Genomic DNA, 19,673 nt, shown 5'->3' on the forward strand with positions numbered 1-19,673 from the left:
CACGTTACCAGACAGACAAATTCTACTTTAACCAAAATCTGCTGCTTGCAACCATCCCAATAAGGATGTGAAAAATAGCTTGGCATATCCCGTCCGTAGTGTCGCGGGCGACGGACGGAATGCGTGAATACGCGGCGCGTTGTCGCATCATGTGCCGTTCCTTGCGGAATACTTAAATGAACTCCGTTTGGATCCGCTATAAATGGCCACGCTCACGCCTCCTTTCTCCGGTTTATATGAACTTTGAGACAACTTATTTTGACGCCAACTGATTCTCAGAGCCGCATGCAATAAGTAGTGCGATTCATTATTGGGGAATTTCGGCATCTAAGCCAATGGTACTGTTATATTTTTACCTCTGTTTATCATCTCCTTGATATGTATTATACATTACAAAGCACTAACAAAAGGAGCTCAAAACCATGTGCTACGAATACACTACCTCTTTTTTTATGCAGTAAATTCAGTCGGTTAGTACTGCCCCGATGGCAAAACAGTGCAATGGTGGAACTAAACTTCAAAAATTTTTTTCTTGACTAAAACGAAAACTACTTCGATTAAACTTTCTGTGGATGAAGTTGTTACGATTCTCAATCGTACGCGCTTTTCTGCTTATTTTTTCTTGGACCACCTTAGGGTGCTACAGACGTCTGAACATAGGCCAATGTAGCGTTTTTTTCAAGTTCACGGTTTTATTTCAGAGCCTGTGCGCCACACACAGGCAAAACAAAAACTTCAGAAGATAGTACGTTTTATGGAGAGTTCTATAAAATTAATTGATGTATTTGGTCTACAATCGTGTTTTGTAAAAAAATTATCGAAAACGCTGCAATTTACTCCATTTTACCTACGCGCCAAGGAGTGAAAAATGTAAAGCTGCTCTAAGCAACCGTCCTATAATGAAATCGCGATGCTCTAAAAATACAAAAAAGCAAGTTTCGAATGAATGCGTGAAACGGTCCATTTATAGCGAATTTTTCTTTCGTACCTGGTTTTCCACCATATCGAGAAGTTCAAATGGCGCTAACCTGCCCGAAAAATTTTTGCCGCTCAAAATATTTTGGGAAAGTACTCTAGAACTAATGTCTATATGTGTGTAATTTTCTCAGATTTTTTCAGAGAAATTGATTTTTGTCGAGCGCCCCGACTGGGAGAGTTGGCATGGAATGACCCATATATAATATACCCAGGAGGTGCCTCACCACTAAAAATAATCGCGATCTACTGAAATGCTCAAATGTCAATTACTCCATCCAGAATGTCGTCTGCATCTGTTATATTGCATGCTAATCTTCGTCAAAAAAAAGAAACGCAAGGTTAGTGTGCACACTGGCTATAGAAGTTCAGCATTTCAGTGCTTCAACAGGCGGAATATGCACATGTCCAAATACCATTCAACACAGAGTGTTGCAACTAGAACACTGCTACTACACAACAATCGTGATTAACAAAAAAATTTTGGCGAAAAAGGCATAGAGAAGAAGGTATTACGCTGGAATAGCGTAGGCGAATGCTGAGTTTTGACAGCGGACTGTCTATTCGCCCCTCACACTGAGGTCGCGCAATGCATTGCCCATGTGCTTGCAAGCCCTATGCGCGTGATTTCACCTCGGTTGCAGACTGACTTGCGCCATTGTCATAGTTTCTGAGTCATTCTAGGTCCATTTTAATTGCCAGTATCAGTTTTACCGCATTCACTACAAGTAAATTGAAACTCTTCGTTGTCTACTCACAGATGTGTTAATCCTAGCCAATCTCATTTCTGCTTAGTCGTTCTCTATGCAGCTGAGCTATTCCTAATCGGCCCCATCACCGTTAGTTGTAGCCAATTTTCTATACAATTTTTCTACATAGGGCAATGAAATCACAATCCCTGATTAACCATTTGCAATACACTGCCTTGTCGCTCTCAATATAATTCCATACGACGCTGTACAGCCCTATCCATCTCTAAATATTTTAATATTTACCCCCTTAGTCACGGAGTATAACGTACAATACTGCCTATTTCATTATACCGCAATTATTTGCGATGTCATATAATGATATTATTAACCATATCAATTTCAATATATTTGATAACTCCACGGACATGAGTATTTATTCTCAGCTGGCCGAACAATGCACGCAGCGTCGCAGGGACGACACTTTTCGAGCACAATTCTACTTGTAATGTCTAAGCCATCAGACTCGTTTTTGTAGGCTGCTGAAAGGCCCTCTCGCCAGCAATTGCTCCTCGTTTAGCTTGCACTTGATGCGCAAGTTTCTGCCTACTCACGGACCTGTAAGATTCTTCGTCGTGTGGTCTGGGAGGCCAATTTCTGAGCCATTGCGGACATTCCAGTCGGCAAAACTGCCCGGAGCAGTGTACGCTTGGCACGGGGAGCCTATCTCCCAAGAGCAAAAGTCTAGGGGAAGAAAAAAGAAGAAAGAAACACCGTGATTTTCAGTAAACCATGCTCGACAATAATATTCAAGAAATCATTGCGGTATATTCAACGCGCTGTTGAATCGATGTTCTGCGAATCATATAGAAACAATCTGAAAATAGGCTTTTTTTCAAGCAATCCCAGAGCGCACCGTAGTGCGCGGAGCACTACGCGAAAATTGTGTACGCCGAGCGAGCCGGCTGTTCGGTCGCCCGCTGCTTGTTGGAGTCGTAAATGCACGAAACGAAGGAAAGACTATTCTTACATCGTAAGTATTACGCACATCCTAAAGCATCTGCATGAAACGGCTTCACGCTGAAACGTGAAAGGAACAGCTCAGTCAGTGAACGCATGACCGAGCGACCATACTGTCGCAGAGAGCTGCGCTCGGCTGTAAACATGTCGCCTTTATGGTTTAAAATTTCCCCTAACAGGATGCCTCGTTGTAGGACAGATTCCATAAAAACCAAACAGACGCCGGTTTGCGAAAAGCGGTGTTTATAGCTCTTCCTGCGCCAGCGCCGGTTTTATAAGAGAAGCTGTTCTTCGTTGTGGCTTTCATAGATGGCCTAGGTGTACGGCGGATGGTTGCTCGCAGGTAGGGCGCTCCGTGTGCAGTTATTTCTTAGTAAAATCCGCAAAAAAAAGCAGTTCTGCCTGTGCTTACATATATTATGTGAGGGAAGTGCACGAGAATCGTGTTTATGGACCGGGTGCAGCTTAAGCGCTATGGTTAAAGCAGCATGCCTTGATTAATTGCTCAAAATACATCTTGCCAAACCTATGATACTACATGCCTGCTTTGCCATCAGCAACCTACATATCACATGCGATATTACACTTCCCTTATATCATACTTTACTGAATTCGTGATTTCTCCTTTCGCTCGTTCTCACTCTCCCCAATAATATTTTTACTGTATTCACCTCCAGGCTTAGGAATCTTTACTTACCTTGGACACAAGCGTATATCTGCACCTGTCAGTACACGGAGACATTTCAAGGCAACTAAAATATTCCGCGCCTTTAGCCATGCAAGTATTTTTGGTATGTATACTCACGCTTGAACACGGTTATAAACATGAAAGTGGCAGTAGATTTCGATGTCGAGATGTTCTTGGTGCCTGACACGTTAGTCGTCTCAGCTTTGAAATCGACAAGGGCTAAGCACTGAAGGAAATAGCGTCACCAATAAAGAAGCTGTGTGCTTGCACCCTCGCATACCGTATTAGGAGCCGGGCCAATTTTCAATACTACTCGCTAGGTGGTCCTTACGCACAATGATGAATATTTTCATTTGTTGTGCACTATTCATCGTGTCGCTGGTTTGCTCGCAACCTTTTCCTCAATGAATGGCCTCGGTGCACGACACTTCTCACGTGTATCGACTAACGATTGGTAAGCTTCTGTGCACTTCCTGTGCATTTATGAAAAACGCGTCACTTTTACTGCGATAACATTTATGGCGACACTCGAAGCAACAATTTCCCTTGACCGTCACCGCTATGCATTGTAGAGAGTACGAATGCGATGAGATACTAGCGTTCCCCGCGCTTGGCACGCTTTCAAATAAAAGGAACGCTTAAACGCTTGTGAAGGATCGCGCCGTCTACGCGCCCCGGCCAAAACGGAGATGGGATTGAGGTGAATGCGACGTGCGGGTAGATGATGAACAGCATGAGCGGCTAGGGGTGTGTGTTTGCGCTGTAGAGAGGTATTAATAATAATAATACTTCTTGGGGTTTAACGTCCCAAAACCACGATATGATTAGGAACGCCGTTGTGGAGGGCTCCGGAAATTTCGACCATCTAGTGTTCTTTAACATGCACCTAAATCTAAGTACACGGGCCTCAAGCACTTTCGCCTCCATCGAAAATGCGGCAACTGCGGCCGGGATTCGATCCCGTGACCTCCGGGTCAGCAATCGAGCACCATACCCACTAGACCACCGTGGCGGGTTCGCTGTAGAGGGGTGGGGAAGCAGGTGCGCGAAGAAAGAGGAATTGTGATCAGACGCGTGCGTATCCTCCTTCACCGGACTACGAAGGAGTGAGAGAGAGACAACTTTATTTAATGAAAATTGATTTTCCATGGAGAGGTGACGTTCAGGCTATGTCTGATTGTCACCTCTTTAGTTCCTATGACTGCCCGGAGTTGTGTCTCCAGCCTAACGTGGCTGAGGATCTCGCCTTCCAAGGCGTAGCGTGAGGGAGGGGTTCGCAGATTATTGAGTATGGGGGAGGGTGGTATTGCTTATAGTCCCTCTGGGTTTATACGAGGTCTAAATTTGCGCCGCATCTCGTGCAGTGTTGAAAAACCTAATGCGGAACGCGCCACTTTCCTCTCCATCAAGGAACACCAAACAGCTTACGGCCCTCCTTTTCAGGTGCTGTTTGATTCATGACATTTGACGTTCCAAAGCTGATCAGGCTGTGAGGGACGCGCTCCTTTTCTGCAATAAAGCTCTCGTTTTCAAACGCAATTAGGTAAAATTGTGCGCCAACAAACTTCATTTGAGTATTGTACTTGATGACCACGTATGCCGTTTCTTCATTCTGTCCATGTCTCCTCATTAAAAAAAGTGAAATAAAACGTTCTAATCAGATATACGGGAGATGCAGGAAAAGTGAGTTGGCGCGATAATGTGTCGGCTCGCTGTTGACTCAGTAGAATGTAAACACCAAAAGAGAAAAAAATGTTGCTATATAATCAGCAGTCGCCTGCACTGAAGGAGGAACGCTGAGCCCAGCAACTCACGACTGATACCGGTCTCACTATGTAATTTGTTGCAGATAAACCACGAGGGAGCTCTGAGTCACGTGCAGCGTGTCGGGTCGTTTGTACGTGGTCCCCGACAAATGAAGGTAACCACTGAACGGGAAATTGCTACCAAACATTAGGGCTCTAGGTGGTTTTGATTCTGTCTTTGTGAAAGTGTCAATCATAGGATTTTTAATAGAAATTACAGTAAAGGAAATGCCAGGAATATGGTACCCTATAGTATCTTTAAATATGACCGTCAAACCAACCCTTGAAGGAATGGTTATTGTACACGGAGCAGCTCTGACGTTGCACTTATGGTTTGAAATGCTTTGCGACTGTGTATGCAACAATTTCGTAAAATATGCGGGTAATCTCATTCGCACAATGCCTAGAAAACTCAATGCCTGCAAAACCTGAGCCAATCAACGCGCCTAACTTAATGTATAAAATGCGGAATGAACTTGAGGTGAAAGCACAGTGATACGGGCAATTCTTGCATTGTTCAGTCATACCATGCGAAGTGCACCACCCAGCACTCGTAATGCCACGGTACTGTGTTCCGAATACAACACGTTATCATAGCGGTCTTTCGTTGATTCACGCTGTTTGTGATATTAAGGGTGGTTTGTGGTGACGTGCATTCATGTGATGCATATATCGCAATGTTCTTTCCGAAATAAAAATTTTCGCATGCCAGTAAGCGTTCCGTCCTGTGTCTTTTCTAAGTCTTCTTGCATATTGCGCTTGTTTCATCACGAACCTTTACCAATATGCCCAACTGGCAGTCATCCTAAGTACAAAATTATATGGTATGTCAGCAGATTGGGCTTCACATGACGTTTTTTTACTATACAATTTAAAAGACCCCTATTATCCATGTGCAAATGCCTTGGCAAAACGGTTAGGCGTTGACGAGGCACCAGCAAGTTGTGTCGTACGTAGTAATTTTACGTTTTTATGCTTCGCACAACAATTTTTTCCCACAGTAATTCGGATCTTCGAACTCTTTAGAAGATGGGAACGCCAATGCAAGCCGTCACCGAAGCACTAAGCGGCCACAGGCGTACGCATAGGGGAAAAAGGGGTGGCATGGGGGTAGACGCTCCCCCCTCCCTACGTAAGGGCCTCAGTGAGAGGGTGTCGCGAATAGCGGTGGGGGACGCTGCGGTGAAAGTTCGCCCTCCTCTCCCCTCAAAGATAACTTTGAACACGCCTATGAAGAGAGCCATCTGTTTATTACACACACATACTCACCTCTTAGTTCGCAATATCCACTGCTCACTTCAATGTCGTCCAGTGCCACGAGGGCTCGTGCCATGAAGAATGAAATCCAAAGCTGAAATGTCCGTAGTGAAAAGAGGTGTTAGTATATAGAAAAAAATATAGTTGATCCCTCCATCATAGGAATCGGAATAACACGACAGTAAATCGTGCCCTAACAGAAGTAACTGAATGTTTACTGTACATTTATATAAGAGAGTTTGTACAATGTATATTGATGTCTGGCAGCTATATCACCGTTCAACGTGGATGCACCCACTTTGATGATTGGTGGTACATCTCCATCCCGACGACTAACGTCCATGTTAAATGATTAAACAAACCCTTGTGGTAGCTGCAGTAGTTAACGGTGAAAGCGTAATCAGAGAACGAGGTATGATAGCCAGAAGAGCGTCGCATATTGGACGCAGAACTTGGTCGCCATCCCGCGGCATGTTAAAATGTGTTTGAACACCACGGCCGGACTAGAGGGAAACGCTGAGCGCGTCGTGCCGCCCCGGTAGCCCAGCCGCGATTTCTCTCGGGGCGAGCGCCTGAGTGGTGAACGCGGGGTTACAGCGAGGTGAAGCAGGCGCGCTTCGCAGAGATATTTTTGGCTTCGATTTGCGTGATGGTATGAGCGAGGCCGACGCTTTTACGATGCTTGAGCTAAGATCGCCACTTCGCGGTGTGCTAACGCATTGACAAAATTGAACTTCTGTTGAAAACGCGCCGAATGGGACGGACGTGTAACGTCCGACCCATTCGTAACGTGTAATCGCGAATGGGACGGACGTGTAACGTCCGTCCCATTCACGATCACCACCTTGCAGGTGGTAATCGCGGAGGCCACAGCAATGACGAACTACTTTACTTTACCGCTCCCAGAGGACACCACCACCCCGCCGACCGGGAGAGTGGTAGATATAACAGGCGCGTTCGTAAAGCTTCTAGAGTCTGTGACCGTGGCGCAGTGGATAGCGTGCCCGCCATCTGTTGTTGCGGACCGAGCGCTCGTGGGTTCGATACCCGTTGGCTTTTTTTTCTTTGCCATCTGAGCGTGTAAATTTTTTCGACGTCATTTCTGTGACTGAAATACATCACTGAAGTCTTGGTGGACCCCGGCATAAAGCACTTTCATGTTAAAAATTGTCTCACTACCACGCTATGACATATACCCCAATTTCCTCGAAGTAGTTTTAGAAAGACTGCAAACAACGGCAGCAGCAAATGCTAGGATAGAGCGAGCAAATATACTTAAAGCGGTCATGAAGCACCCCTTGGCATTGTTGAAAAAACACATCCTGCGGAAAGCTGACACAGCTATGAACTGCTCTGCCAAATATTACAGTCGTGCGCGCCGCGTAAAGGCCACAAGCGGAGCACGAATTTGCCGTTTCCTCAGGCGCCCTCTATTTAAACAGAGGCCGGTTCTCACTCTCATCGGTGGGCGGGGCGTCTGCCCGTTGACGTCGCAAGAGACATAGCATGCTTATTGGCCGATAGCCGACGTAAATCGAGAGCGGCTTTCGGATCAGATGCGCTTCTTGCCACGGGGTGCCGCCACTTGCCGGCGCCGCACTCCTCAGTACACGGTAGCCGCGCTCGCGCACGCGAATCACAGCGGGAGAGCGATCGCGTTTCATGACGCGCGCTGACGTAACTTCTTTCCCCCGTGCCATCACTCCCTGTGTAGCTTCCAGTGCGCTCGTCGGCACGAGAAAAGAGAGAAAGCGCTCAAAGCGTGCGCCAAACCCCCGTAACTCCGCTCATTCTTGACGGATTCGAGAAATTTTTGCAGCAATCGATTCGGGAGGCAGTAAACTACGATACTGAAGTCATTAGATTATTACTTGGAAAAGTAGTTCATGACCCCTTCAAAAATAAGCCAACACATTTGAGTTTGCCTTAAAGCATAAGCCACTTTTGCACAGCTAAATTCGATTTTTTAACATATTGGCTCCTGCGATGGTTCTTCTTCTATCACTGTTAATCACTTGAGCCCTCTATCTTCAAGCGGACTCTCCTCATGTTATGCAGTAACGAGCCTCTAGCACCAATTAAAATAGATGTCCTGATAGTACTCGAGGTCACTCTGAGCAAAACAAAATGGTCAGTTTCGTAATTTTGTTTAGAAAATAAATGTTCGTTGCTGTAATCACTGAAATTGCCCTCGGAAGCAGGAGCCCATGATATGAATCTTGCAGCATCTGTAAGCTATTGTGTCATTATGCAGCTTTTGTAGGTAACTGCGCCTTTTCGAACACAAATGATATGACATGTATGTAGGGACCTTGCTATAGTGTCACCAGCAGTCATCAGGGCAGGGATTCGTAGATTAGTGCATAACACTCCGATACTACCAAGAGCTGTTCTAGCTGTTCGCAGGCATAACGCAGATATATATGACGCATAACCTTGCAGCTCACATAACGGCAGATATATACGGCGCATAACCTTTATTCGTTCGGCATTTTCACATTATTTCGAGTGTTTGGCTTATTGCGTGTTACATAAGTTTCCAGCTTTATTCTTGCTAGATTTTTTTTTATTTCGATCATGGTGGGCTGCCTGATCATGATATATTTCTCAACTAACTTGACAAACAATACAATCGGGCGGCATAATCAGAAGTGTCACTCGCAAAATATAAAAGGAGCATCGGATATGTTAGACAATGGCTACAAAGCAAAATCATGTTACCTCCCATATTTCAATGTATCCAAACTTTGGAAGCATTGTTAGCGTTGTACACGATGATGAAAATACGCAGCTCTGTTCAAGGAGATAACTCAATGTAAGAGCTTGAGTTTTTTACTTGCCAATATCAATACAGAATTGCGAGGCACACTGTAGGTGAGATTCCTTAATGACCTTACCACTTATTATCCAGAGAACATCAATGCAGAAGAGCAGTTGAACGTTTTTCTATTGCGATAGTAGAACCCGCGCCCTCTCGCTTGGCGGCGCATACAATAACTGCTAAGCCGCCACCGCGGTTAAGAAGCCCCGTTATCCAGGTTCCACATTGAGAAGAGAAAAATTTGCTTCTATGTTCGCATAGCCTGTGAGCCGTAGGAGCTATTTATTGTACCGAAATGGGGGGGGGGGGGATGAATACTCACCACAGGTGCCACCTTATTCTATATTCTCATTTTCATGCGCATAAAAAACGAAACAAATTTAAGGCACGAGCTCATAGCTTTGAAATGTAGCCATGACACAAGACACATTCAAGCTCAGCAAAGCGGCAGTCCCTTCGCCTTTCCGTTCGCTTAGGAGGGCTCACGTCACGTAGCATTAGTTATCTGACATCATAAACAAAGTGGTTTTACAGAGTGTCTCAGTGGACACTTTCGAAAATTCATAATCATAAGTTCTTTTGAAGAAAAAAAGGCAATCCTCTTAGGCGCAACCAGCGAGGTTCGGTGGACGTCATTATTAGAGAGAAACATACTAATCGAATAGTTAACTAAAATTGTGCAAAGCACTTTTTAATTAGCGGTATTTGGCGGGTATGTAGCCGCCGACGAGTGTGTAGGCGCTGAGTCAAAAATGTCGTATCAGATTTTAAAGCAACGAAAAAGACCTGCTGCCAGCGAAAATCTTTTTTTTTTCGCAGGAACCCGAAACGGGGCAAGAGAAGCGCCAAAAGTAATGAGCATACACAACGTCCGTTGGTGACGTGTTGCAGTGACTGCGGTGGTGAATTCGAAATATACTTGTTGTTTTCCCCAGCAAACTCGACATTTCTGCCCACGGTAAACTTCTTGTGCCCTGCCAGATCACGACGAACGCATTTTTTAAACTAGCATTTCCTGCAAATTAATGTAGCATAGATTATACTCAAAATTTTATACCTTTCATGAAAGGAAGGGTTTTTTTCGCATCTTCACAGCACGGCTTCCGACTCTTGTTCTTTCGCGAAACGCAACTACTTCTTTTCACGCGTTCATTGAATGGCATTCTAGAACAGGATTCTCGTGCCGATAGCGTTTTCCGCGATTTTTAAGGCGTTAGAGAAAGTTAACCGTAAACTCTTATAATATAAGCTGTTTTTATTAAAGCTGGGTCCTAATCTGCTACAACGGCTCGAACGGTTCCTTACTAAGCGCTTACAGTATGTTACTGCTAACGACCAGGAGTTTCCATTAAATCGGATAACATGTGGTGTTCCTCAATATTCTGTTATAGGCCTGTTAGTTTTTTTTTTAATTTATATTATTGATTTGCTTAACCGAGTGTCTTCATTTATGGACTTTTTGGACCGTAAATTTCGTAATTTTAGTTACGAGCACACTTACAAAGTGACATTCATGCTGTTCTAATTTGGTACAAAACTTGAAAAACAGAGCGCAACGTAAGCAAATAAAAACTAATGCACGTTACATTTCAGGACATTTGTCCCTCGCCTTACAATTTAAACAATATCTCACTAGAACGTGAAAATTCCTATAAATACTTAGGTGCTATCATAATTTCTACTCTTGCTTGGAAACCCCACACTGATTCAATAATGTGCAGTGCTAACCGGATGTTAGGGTACCTCCGATGCAAATACTGTAAGGCATCGGTCTCTCTAAAATTACTTGCTTAGAAGACACTTGTTGGACCTAAATTAGAGCAAGCTAACTAGTCTATAGCCCTCGTCAAAAAACAAACAAACAACAAAACAAGCAAATTGCTTCATCCTTTCCAATTAGAGCCGCACAGCCCGCATAACACTTATGAAAAATAAATTGTCATTGCCTTCGCTTTCACTACACCAAAAGTTTTTCCGTCTTTGTCATTTCCATAAAAACACCATCACACCTCTTTAGGTAACCAGCCTATTTCTACAACCACTGAGTATTCTTCTCAAGTTGACCACAAAGATAAAGTTGGATGCATCCGCTACAATACGCAGACCTTTTATAATTCCTTCATACCACGCAGAACCGACTGCTGGAACCACCTACCGGCTTCTACTGCATCTATTATTGGCAGCACGCTTTTTTGAAAATTACTATCTAACTCGGTTCTTGTGACACAGCTGCCTGGTTTTATTTTTCTTACTGCACAGCATTTCTTAGCGAACCTCTGGCACATTGAGCGTTTCTATCTATCTATCTATCTATCTATCTATCTATCTAGCTAGCTAGCCGCCTACGTCTTGGTGCTCTCATGACCGCCTCCTTAACTTGGTGTAGACCGAAATTGGTATGGGAGAGTAAGATGATTTGACGAATATGACTGTCGGGTGATGACATGAATAACGCGAATATTCTGTCGCGTACGTCGTGAAACATTTCCCTCCAGACACGTGTGGCACATACCCGTTTACCACGGACCGCGGAGTACGGGTATGCGCCACAGATATTTGACAGTTTTATCTACCCGGGAACTGCGAGAACAGACTCTCTCTCTCTATCTATGTCTATATCTCCCCCATCCCTTCCCCCAGTATAAGGTACCATACCGGTCCTTCTAGACTGGTTAACATCCCTGACTTTACTTTCTCTCCTTCTCCTTTCCTTCCTTGGTATATTAAATGTGAGAGCGTTAAGAAAAACCGGCATCGGCAGTGTTGACCCGACGAAGGCAAAGAATAAAAATCAGGATCCCAGCAGGAATTGAACCCAAGCATTCTGCGTGGCAGCCAGGTATTCTACCACAGAGCCATGCCACGTCTTTTAACTGCTTTGGAAAAAGACCATATGTAGGCGTTATGTCGGTGCAACCTCAATTGCGGTTGTGGTGCTAGCTATCTAATTTTACAAGAAAGCAATAAACACTAGATATGTATTCGTAAGATAGAGGCGGCATATCGGATTAACGTCTGTGGTTCCAGTGTTGAATCCGCTTTGATAGCAGTCTCATAAACATTACATTTGTATTTCTATGATTCAGCAAGCTATGTTGAAACACTGCTCGACCGCGGAGGAATATATTAACGAAAGTTATGTATGATATTCATATGAATGCACCATAAAGTGCACTTAGTTTCGATAATACTGAAGTATATACTCTAACGTGAGGGCTCACGTTACGTCGCACCTTAACTTACACTTTAAACGCCAGCGTTGTCGACGTGCCTCGTAAGCCCATGATGTGTACGCAGCTACTACACATACAAAAACACGTCGATCCACCTCGTAACGTTTTGCACAAAGCCATAAACTAGAGAATAGAAGTACTCGCTCACTGCTTCCAAGAAACCGATTCCCACAACGCGTGGGATCTGGAGAATTTTATCATGTTCATCTGCATAAAGGCGTAATTGTATTCGTGTAGTACGCGTTCGGGTCTGTTCGTCTTACAGGACACTATGGTTTAGTGGCATGCCACTTTTTTGCTTGTATAGCTGTTTGTATTATAACTTGCGTAACTAATGTTTTTAGACATTCAAGAAACTTGGCGCTACTTGGCATTCCCTAATTCCCGCACACATTAACACAGGCATGCATGCGAAAACACACACCACAAAACTGTATACGTGTGTGAATGTGTGCGTGAATGAGATAATGCCAAGTTGTGCCAAGGTTCTTCAATATGACGAGTTTGCCAACTAGCCCAACAGCAAGTTGTAATAATAATTCTTGATGTTCTTGTAGTGTAAAAATCGTGTAATGATGCCACTGTCTTCGGAAACTTAATTGAATTGCTTTTTGCTTGTAGCCCACTCCCCTCAATAAAGATTTCACGCCGGATAGTACTCATTATAAATAACTGAATAAATAAATAAATAAATAAATAAATAAATAAATAAATAATAAATAAATAAATAAATAAATAAATAGAAATGCTAGAAATCCATACATTCTAGTTTCAATAGCACAGTCACGCCACATACCTGGAATTTCCCTTCGGGCCTCTTGAAGTTCACCACTACGTGTTCCCAATGATGGCTAGAGCGGACACTGGTAGTGTACAACTTATCAGTCCCCGACCACACGTTGAGGCTGCAGTGCAGGTTATAGCATTATGCACTTGCGCGAAATTTCTCAGATATTTTCTGCAGCAGTTTATCTCATTTTTATACGTTTCTACACGTCCTTGTGTCGCTTGGTACTGCATTCTTGGGACACGAATCAAAGCAGGACTTCAACATTTATTTTACAATTTAATGTATTTCGAACAATCCTATATCAATATGCCGCTACAGTACTTCTGCGACGTTTTATCGCATCCAGGTAATCAGAGAATATTGATGGTTTCATCTAAAATTGCCAGAGGAGCTTGTTATCTTTCTTGTTTGTCGTACTCTTTCCAAAGAAATAAAGATGCTAGTAGAATCACCATGCAGCCAACGTGTTTCTTTACGGATGAAGGTTTCTTAAAGAGACACTAAAGAGAAACAGTGAATCGGTTTAGATCGATAAATTGGGCTCTGAGAACTCTAATGTCGTTATTTCGCCATTCTAGGTTTATTAATAGAGGAAGAAATCAAGTTCGAAATTTCGCGCTGAGATCTCCCCGCGTGACGTCACGAATTTCAAAGTGTATTTGTCGTATTTTGGTGCCATTGGCTCAACGAAATTCCCCAAGCTTGGTATGTGAAGTCTACGGCCCCCTCAGAGGACAGTGTACTTCATCTTTACCGATTAGGAACTACGTAGTCCCTCGTAGGAGCCATCAAAACATGTGACGTCACGGCGAATTGCGCGGAAACTTCAAGGTGGCGTAGCCACCAACATTTAGTTTTTGCGCGTTTTCTCGCTTGCTAAGCGTCTTCTCGCAGCAAGAGTGGTGTTTTTGGTATCGTGAAAGAGTACATTACTAACATGAGAAAAATCGTTGTGCTCTTTCCCTTCAAAACGGTTCTGACATATTTTATACTAATAGCTGCGCGTCTGGCCGACAATCTACCCTGCGCATTCATGTTTCGCTTGTTGGTGTTGCCTATTGGAACATTGGAGGTTTACAAACTGCAACTCATAATGAAGAGAATGTTTCTTGAATTATGTTAAGCTTGTTGTTATATTCAATTCTCTGTCTAGCTGTTCACATCTTAGGAATGCTCACCTGACGTGACTTGAATGGGCTGCAAACACCCAGAAGCTGAGGCAGGCGCCACCAGTGGCGTTAACGTCCAGCTCAGGACTCTTGAACACTGCAGTTTCCCAGACGTAGTCGATGTCATGCTTCGCATATACGAAACGTCCTGAAAGAAACAGAGTAGAGTCATTATTATGGCAAGCGTATATTAGCTACCACAAAGCAAAACAGAAAGAAAGAGGCAGGCACATTGCGCCATTGAAACGAGAGGCTTAGATTTAGAAACCCTAACTCCATTACAGACACAAGGACACTGCTCACATACGCAATTTTATTTGAAACAAAAACACTAATACCTCAGAAAACTTGCGCCTTCTATTAGTTGCGGCTGTACAGTAGAAAATTCCAAGCGCATTAGAGAAGGATGGCGCAAAAGAGACGCGCACCTATTGTGTACGCGCCATTTTCCGAAGGAGATTACCTCAAGACTCATAGCGAAGCTAGAGAAGGAAGCCAAAAAAGACTAATTTAAAGGACGCCGGCAGATTGATGTCATTAATAATTGCACTTTAATAGGCACCGTAAGCGCTTCAGAATTCTATCCACTATTTGCACAGCTAACTTCACATTTCAAATCCACAAGATGCTTCTGCAAAAAACATGGCGTTCTTCAGTTTGTCGCAACCTCAGTTTGTCAGAATACTATGTGTTGTAGTGCGTGAGGCCCTCGTAGGTATTATATTGTTTCAAATATCATAGGAAAAGATCAATAAAGTATCTTCTAGATCACCTCTGTAAGCTTTGAGGGTATGGTCGAATCGTGGAAACTCTGGAGGCTTCTTGGCAGGATCGTTGAGAGACCACTGATTGGACAATCCTCCAGGATTCCAACCACACATTGTGCCATCTTCGAATGTGCACCGAGCTGTGAGAAAGCAGTACTGCATTACAATATGAACTCCGGCACAAAAAATGGGTAGGAGCCACATCATAATGACATTTGAAGGCATATGCGGGGCTCAAATGTGGCGTGTGGGATGCATCAGCAAAACTTCACTGCTGTGGCTGACCTTAGGAGACACATCTTAATTGTCATTACAGAGGAGGGAGGGGTGCGCTATTTTAATTCTTGTGTTTTGCTACAAACACGAGCATCTAGGCACGAGTTGAAATTTAACTAGGAATAATAACAATACCAACAACAACAACAACAATAATAATAATAATAATAATAATAATAATAATAATAATAATATCTGAAGTTTAACGTCCCAAAACCACGATATGATCATGAGGGATATCGTAGGGCTCGCAAAATTTCGCCCACCTGGGGTTCTTTAATGTGCACCTAAATCTAAGTGCATGGGCCTCAAACATTTCCGCCTCTATAGAAAATGCAGCCGCCACGGCTGGCAATCTAACTAGGAATGCTTTCCCGTGAGGGTGAAAAGTATATCTAGCGGATGGTTATACTTCTTTAGAGCCAGAAATTTTCTTAACTCTTCGTTCATAGGTGCTGCCGGTCGCGTTGAGTGCTTATGCTCCCATTTACGACTTAGCTGAAGCTGCTGTTAGGAAGAGTAATGGTGTAGCAGCACTTCTGATACAATCTGATTCATTACTTACACAGCGGCTTGATCATGCTTTAACCCGGAACGGACGTCAGAATAAGATGTATGATAGACGTGCTCATGTATCCATGAGCACGTAGGCTAACATTTTCAGAGAATCTCAAGGAGCCGCCATTCTTGGCCGACGAGTTCAGAAATTTAGGGACAAAAGGGAGTTAATACTCCGGCTTATCTTATCGTATGCTTGCTGGCAGTATTGAGACGGCCTGGTTTTCTAGACAGGTGCGTCGCATTCAACTGACTATCTGCAAGGACAGCACCGCCAGCTTTCCAAAAGGTTGGAGAGTAGAAGTAGGTGCTTAAATGAGCTTGCCTAAGTAAGAAATCCTGCCATAAGTAAGAAAATGAAGATCGGTTAAGATTTCAGGGCGAACAGTGCTAACCTATACAATTTTTAGCACTAGCAATTGGTGACAAAAAGCTCACAGTCCCTTCTTCTAGCCACGTTAGCGCTGCGCTATTTTCTGTGTAGCGCACTTGCTTCCTATCTAAAAGTGCAATGAAGGCTCTCAAATTTCCCAGGGCACTAGAATGCGCGCACCGTCGACTGCGTTTGTGATTTTTGTCTCTCACACTATTTCGAAAAAAATTATGAAGGATGAAATTTCTAGCCACTATTACAGCAATGCATACAGGACGCAAGAGCTTGACGAGGAAGTTAGCATTGTGGGTAGCCAAACGTGGTCTATCCGTTAGGTTGAAGAAATATACATAAAAGCACTAGTATAATTATTTGCCGAGTAAGGCCATATTTTGTTTTGACAGTGAACGTAAGCGGCAATCTTGCATCCTTTCCTTTCGATAACCGTATTTGATTTTAAAAAATGCGCTGCACAGTGAGCGTAGTGAATTGCGGAACAAAATATTGTTTACTTGCAAGGTAGTTTGCTCCCGGCAGTAATGAAGCTTATTTCATCGAAAATGGCATTCATCGCGATGTATAAAATAAAAAATATTATGATTTGAATAATTTGTAAGCTTCGCCTGTATACTCACTGGGAGAGTCAGTAGTTTCTCCTGGCCTGACGGCTGGAATGGACAATGCCAAATAATTAGTTCCAATGCTGCACCAGTAATAATATTAATAATATCTGGGGTTTACCGTCCCGAAACCACGACGTGTGCCGCCATGTCGATGGCGTGTAACTAAACAGAAATCTATTTTGTGCTTGACTTGCCCGATAGTAGATTACATGATCCGTTGTCGTGGAGAAACATCGCGAAATATTGCGTACACACCTAGTAACATGCGGAACATGTTACTAGGTGTGTAACATGTGTTATCGAAATCATGTTCCTATACCTATATATATACACACAGACATACTTGCATATATATATATATATATATATATATATATATATATATATATATATATATATATATATATATATATATATATATATATATATATATATATATATATATATATATATGCAAGTATGTGCGTAGGTATGCATATGATTGAAACAACACTCATGCGTCATTAGTTATTTGTGCAATAGCACACTCCGCATTCACTTCATTGCTGCAGGATTATTGTTATTGTCATGCCTGCGTCATTTCACGTAAGACCACTGAAATCCGGACAAACTTAACTATCATTATAAATAACATAATTATAATGTAACCATTCGCAATTGCTTCTGACATGTTTTATTGAATCTTCTTTGGCAATGTTTGTAATAGCCAGTTTCTTCATGTATTTAATATGTTTATCCTGCGTATACCTAAAAACTGCCTTTAAACATACCTGTGGAGAATAAATAGCACACAGCAGACTTGCGTAAAAGAAAAGTGAAACAAAAAATATGGAGTTGTAATATATATATATATATATATATATATATATATATATATATATATATATATATATATATATATATATGTGTGTTTTTTTCTAGATTTTCAAGCGACCCTCCCCTATACAATATAACATCGTTGTTTTCTTTGTATTATGTCTTGTTTATTTTTCGTGATATGACTTCTTCTCATCTATTGCTACAAAATTGCTGTAAGCTGCCTACCCTTCTCTGTATGGAAATTAATTTAATATCTGGGGTTTAACGTCCCAAAACTACGACATGATTATGAGAGATGCCGTAGTGGAGGGCTCCGGAAATGTTGACCACCTGGGGTTCTTTAACGTGCACTTTAATCTAAGTACACGGGCCTCAAACATTTTCGCCCCCATCTCTGTATGGAGACCACTTGAAGCTCAAGGATGGTAGAACAGGGTGTATTAGGGGCGAAGCGCCTTAGGGTCTCGGTGTACCGGCGTGCATCGTGTTCTACTGTCGGGACGGTCCATTTGCTTGAGCGCAAGAGAGGGCGCCACCGCCTTAGCGCTCGCCGTGTGGCGAAAGAGAGCGAACGGCGCTCGTTGACTATAGAAACCCTCTGTCTGCGATGAACGCTGAACTACCAGCTCGCAAGGACGAGAACGCGCCCTCACCCGCTAGAGACAATGCCGACGCAGGCAGCGTCTGCTAGAGAGTTTCGTGTCTGAAAAAACCGCACTGCACAACCCTTCACCGGCCACCCCGTATATATAGGCACTGGATCTTGACCTGCAAAGTAGTGCCGATGGGTGTAAAACTTTTGTTGGGCCTAGTTGGTACATAGCATTTAAGAAGAGATGATCAGTGCAGATCAAGACAGACCACAAAGAATAGAAGAGACAAGCACAAAGCGCCAGTGCTTGTCTCTTCTATTCTTTGTGGTCCGTCTTGATTTGCGCTGAACATCTCTTCTTAAAAGTATTAACTAAAGGAGGACTGCGGGTCTCTGTCCCTAATCTTTCTTCTGTCTCTCATTGCCCATGAGCAATGATTTTGCTGTGGGAAACACCGGCGCACACTTCATGCTTCGCCACTCCACAAGTTTCACGTTAGTTGAGCTGAAACACCCTTCCCTACATGCTTCGCCCCTCTCCAATTTTTGTCCACGACAGACGGACATACACTAGACTTCAACACCTCCGCATTAAGATAACTTCTATCAACCGTTGCTTCAAGGAATTCCACAAGCAATGCCGATGGCACAGAACTGGCTTCATAACACCCGAACGCCGACGTCAATTCAAGCTGAAGTATTTTGTATCACGTAAGAGCTCATGTTCGAAGGCATGATGTGCGCACTTCTGTATCAACACGATTGATCGCCCTCATTTCCTTAGTACGACAAGGTCATGGTTCATGCTCCTGCTTATTCCACCAATATCAAACGTCTTTCATTAGTTTTTATTGCCTACCAAATATTTGTTGTCTTTATAGTGCTTCCCCTTTCGCTGTCTAAGCTATGAAACTTACCTGGCGCCGAGGATGCGACCTTTACGGATGAGATGGCCATCGTGCCGTTAGTGCCTTGGCCTCGAGTCACAATCAGTGCTAGCTGACAACCAGAGCCCTGCTTGACTGGGACTTTCAGTGTTGTCCACTGTGACACTTCGCCCATTTCAGTGGAGGACTGCACCTGAGGTTGGGTCTTGTCGGAGGCTTTTCCGTAACAGGTGACTGAGGCATTGGCCGTCATTACATCTGTGTGATATGAAGCACGTATGAGTACGTCAATTCATCAGAATCAAAACCTCGGCACTTTTTAACATCATCT

At 43.3% G+C, this 19,673-nt stretch overlaps 1 protein-coding gene across 1 annotated transcript in view; it reads right to left on the bottom strand.

Moving 5' to 3' along the window:
* LOC119381987 (MAM and LDL-receptor class A domain-containing protein 1-like) overlaps positions 1-13,366 on the bottom strand; it is a 28,876-nt gene extending 15,510 nt beyond the window's left edge. The window contains exons 1-3 of the mRNA XM_037649733.2: positions 13,285-13,366; positions 6,447-6,528; positions 2,283-2,408 (exon numbers count right to left, since the gene is read on the bottom strand). Of these exons, the coding sequence (XP_037505661.1) occupies positions 2,283-2,408; positions 6,447-6,510 (190 nt within the window). The 5' untranslated portion in view covers positions 6,511-6,528; positions 13,285-13,366. The remainder of the gene's footprint in view (positions 1-2,282; positions 2,409-6,446; positions 6,529-13,284) is intronic.
* Positions 13,367-19,673: the final 6,307 nt, after the last annotated feature.

This window comes from Rhipicephalus sanguineus, chromosome 2 (genome assembly GCF_013339695.2).
Source record: "Rhipicephalus sanguineus isolate Rsan-2018 chromosome 2, BIME_Rsan_1.4, whole genome shotgun sequence".
NCBI classification, from domain to species: domain Eukaryota; kingdom Metazoa; phylum Arthropoda; class Arachnida; order Ixodida; family Ixodidae; genus Rhipicephalus; species Rhipicephalus sanguineus.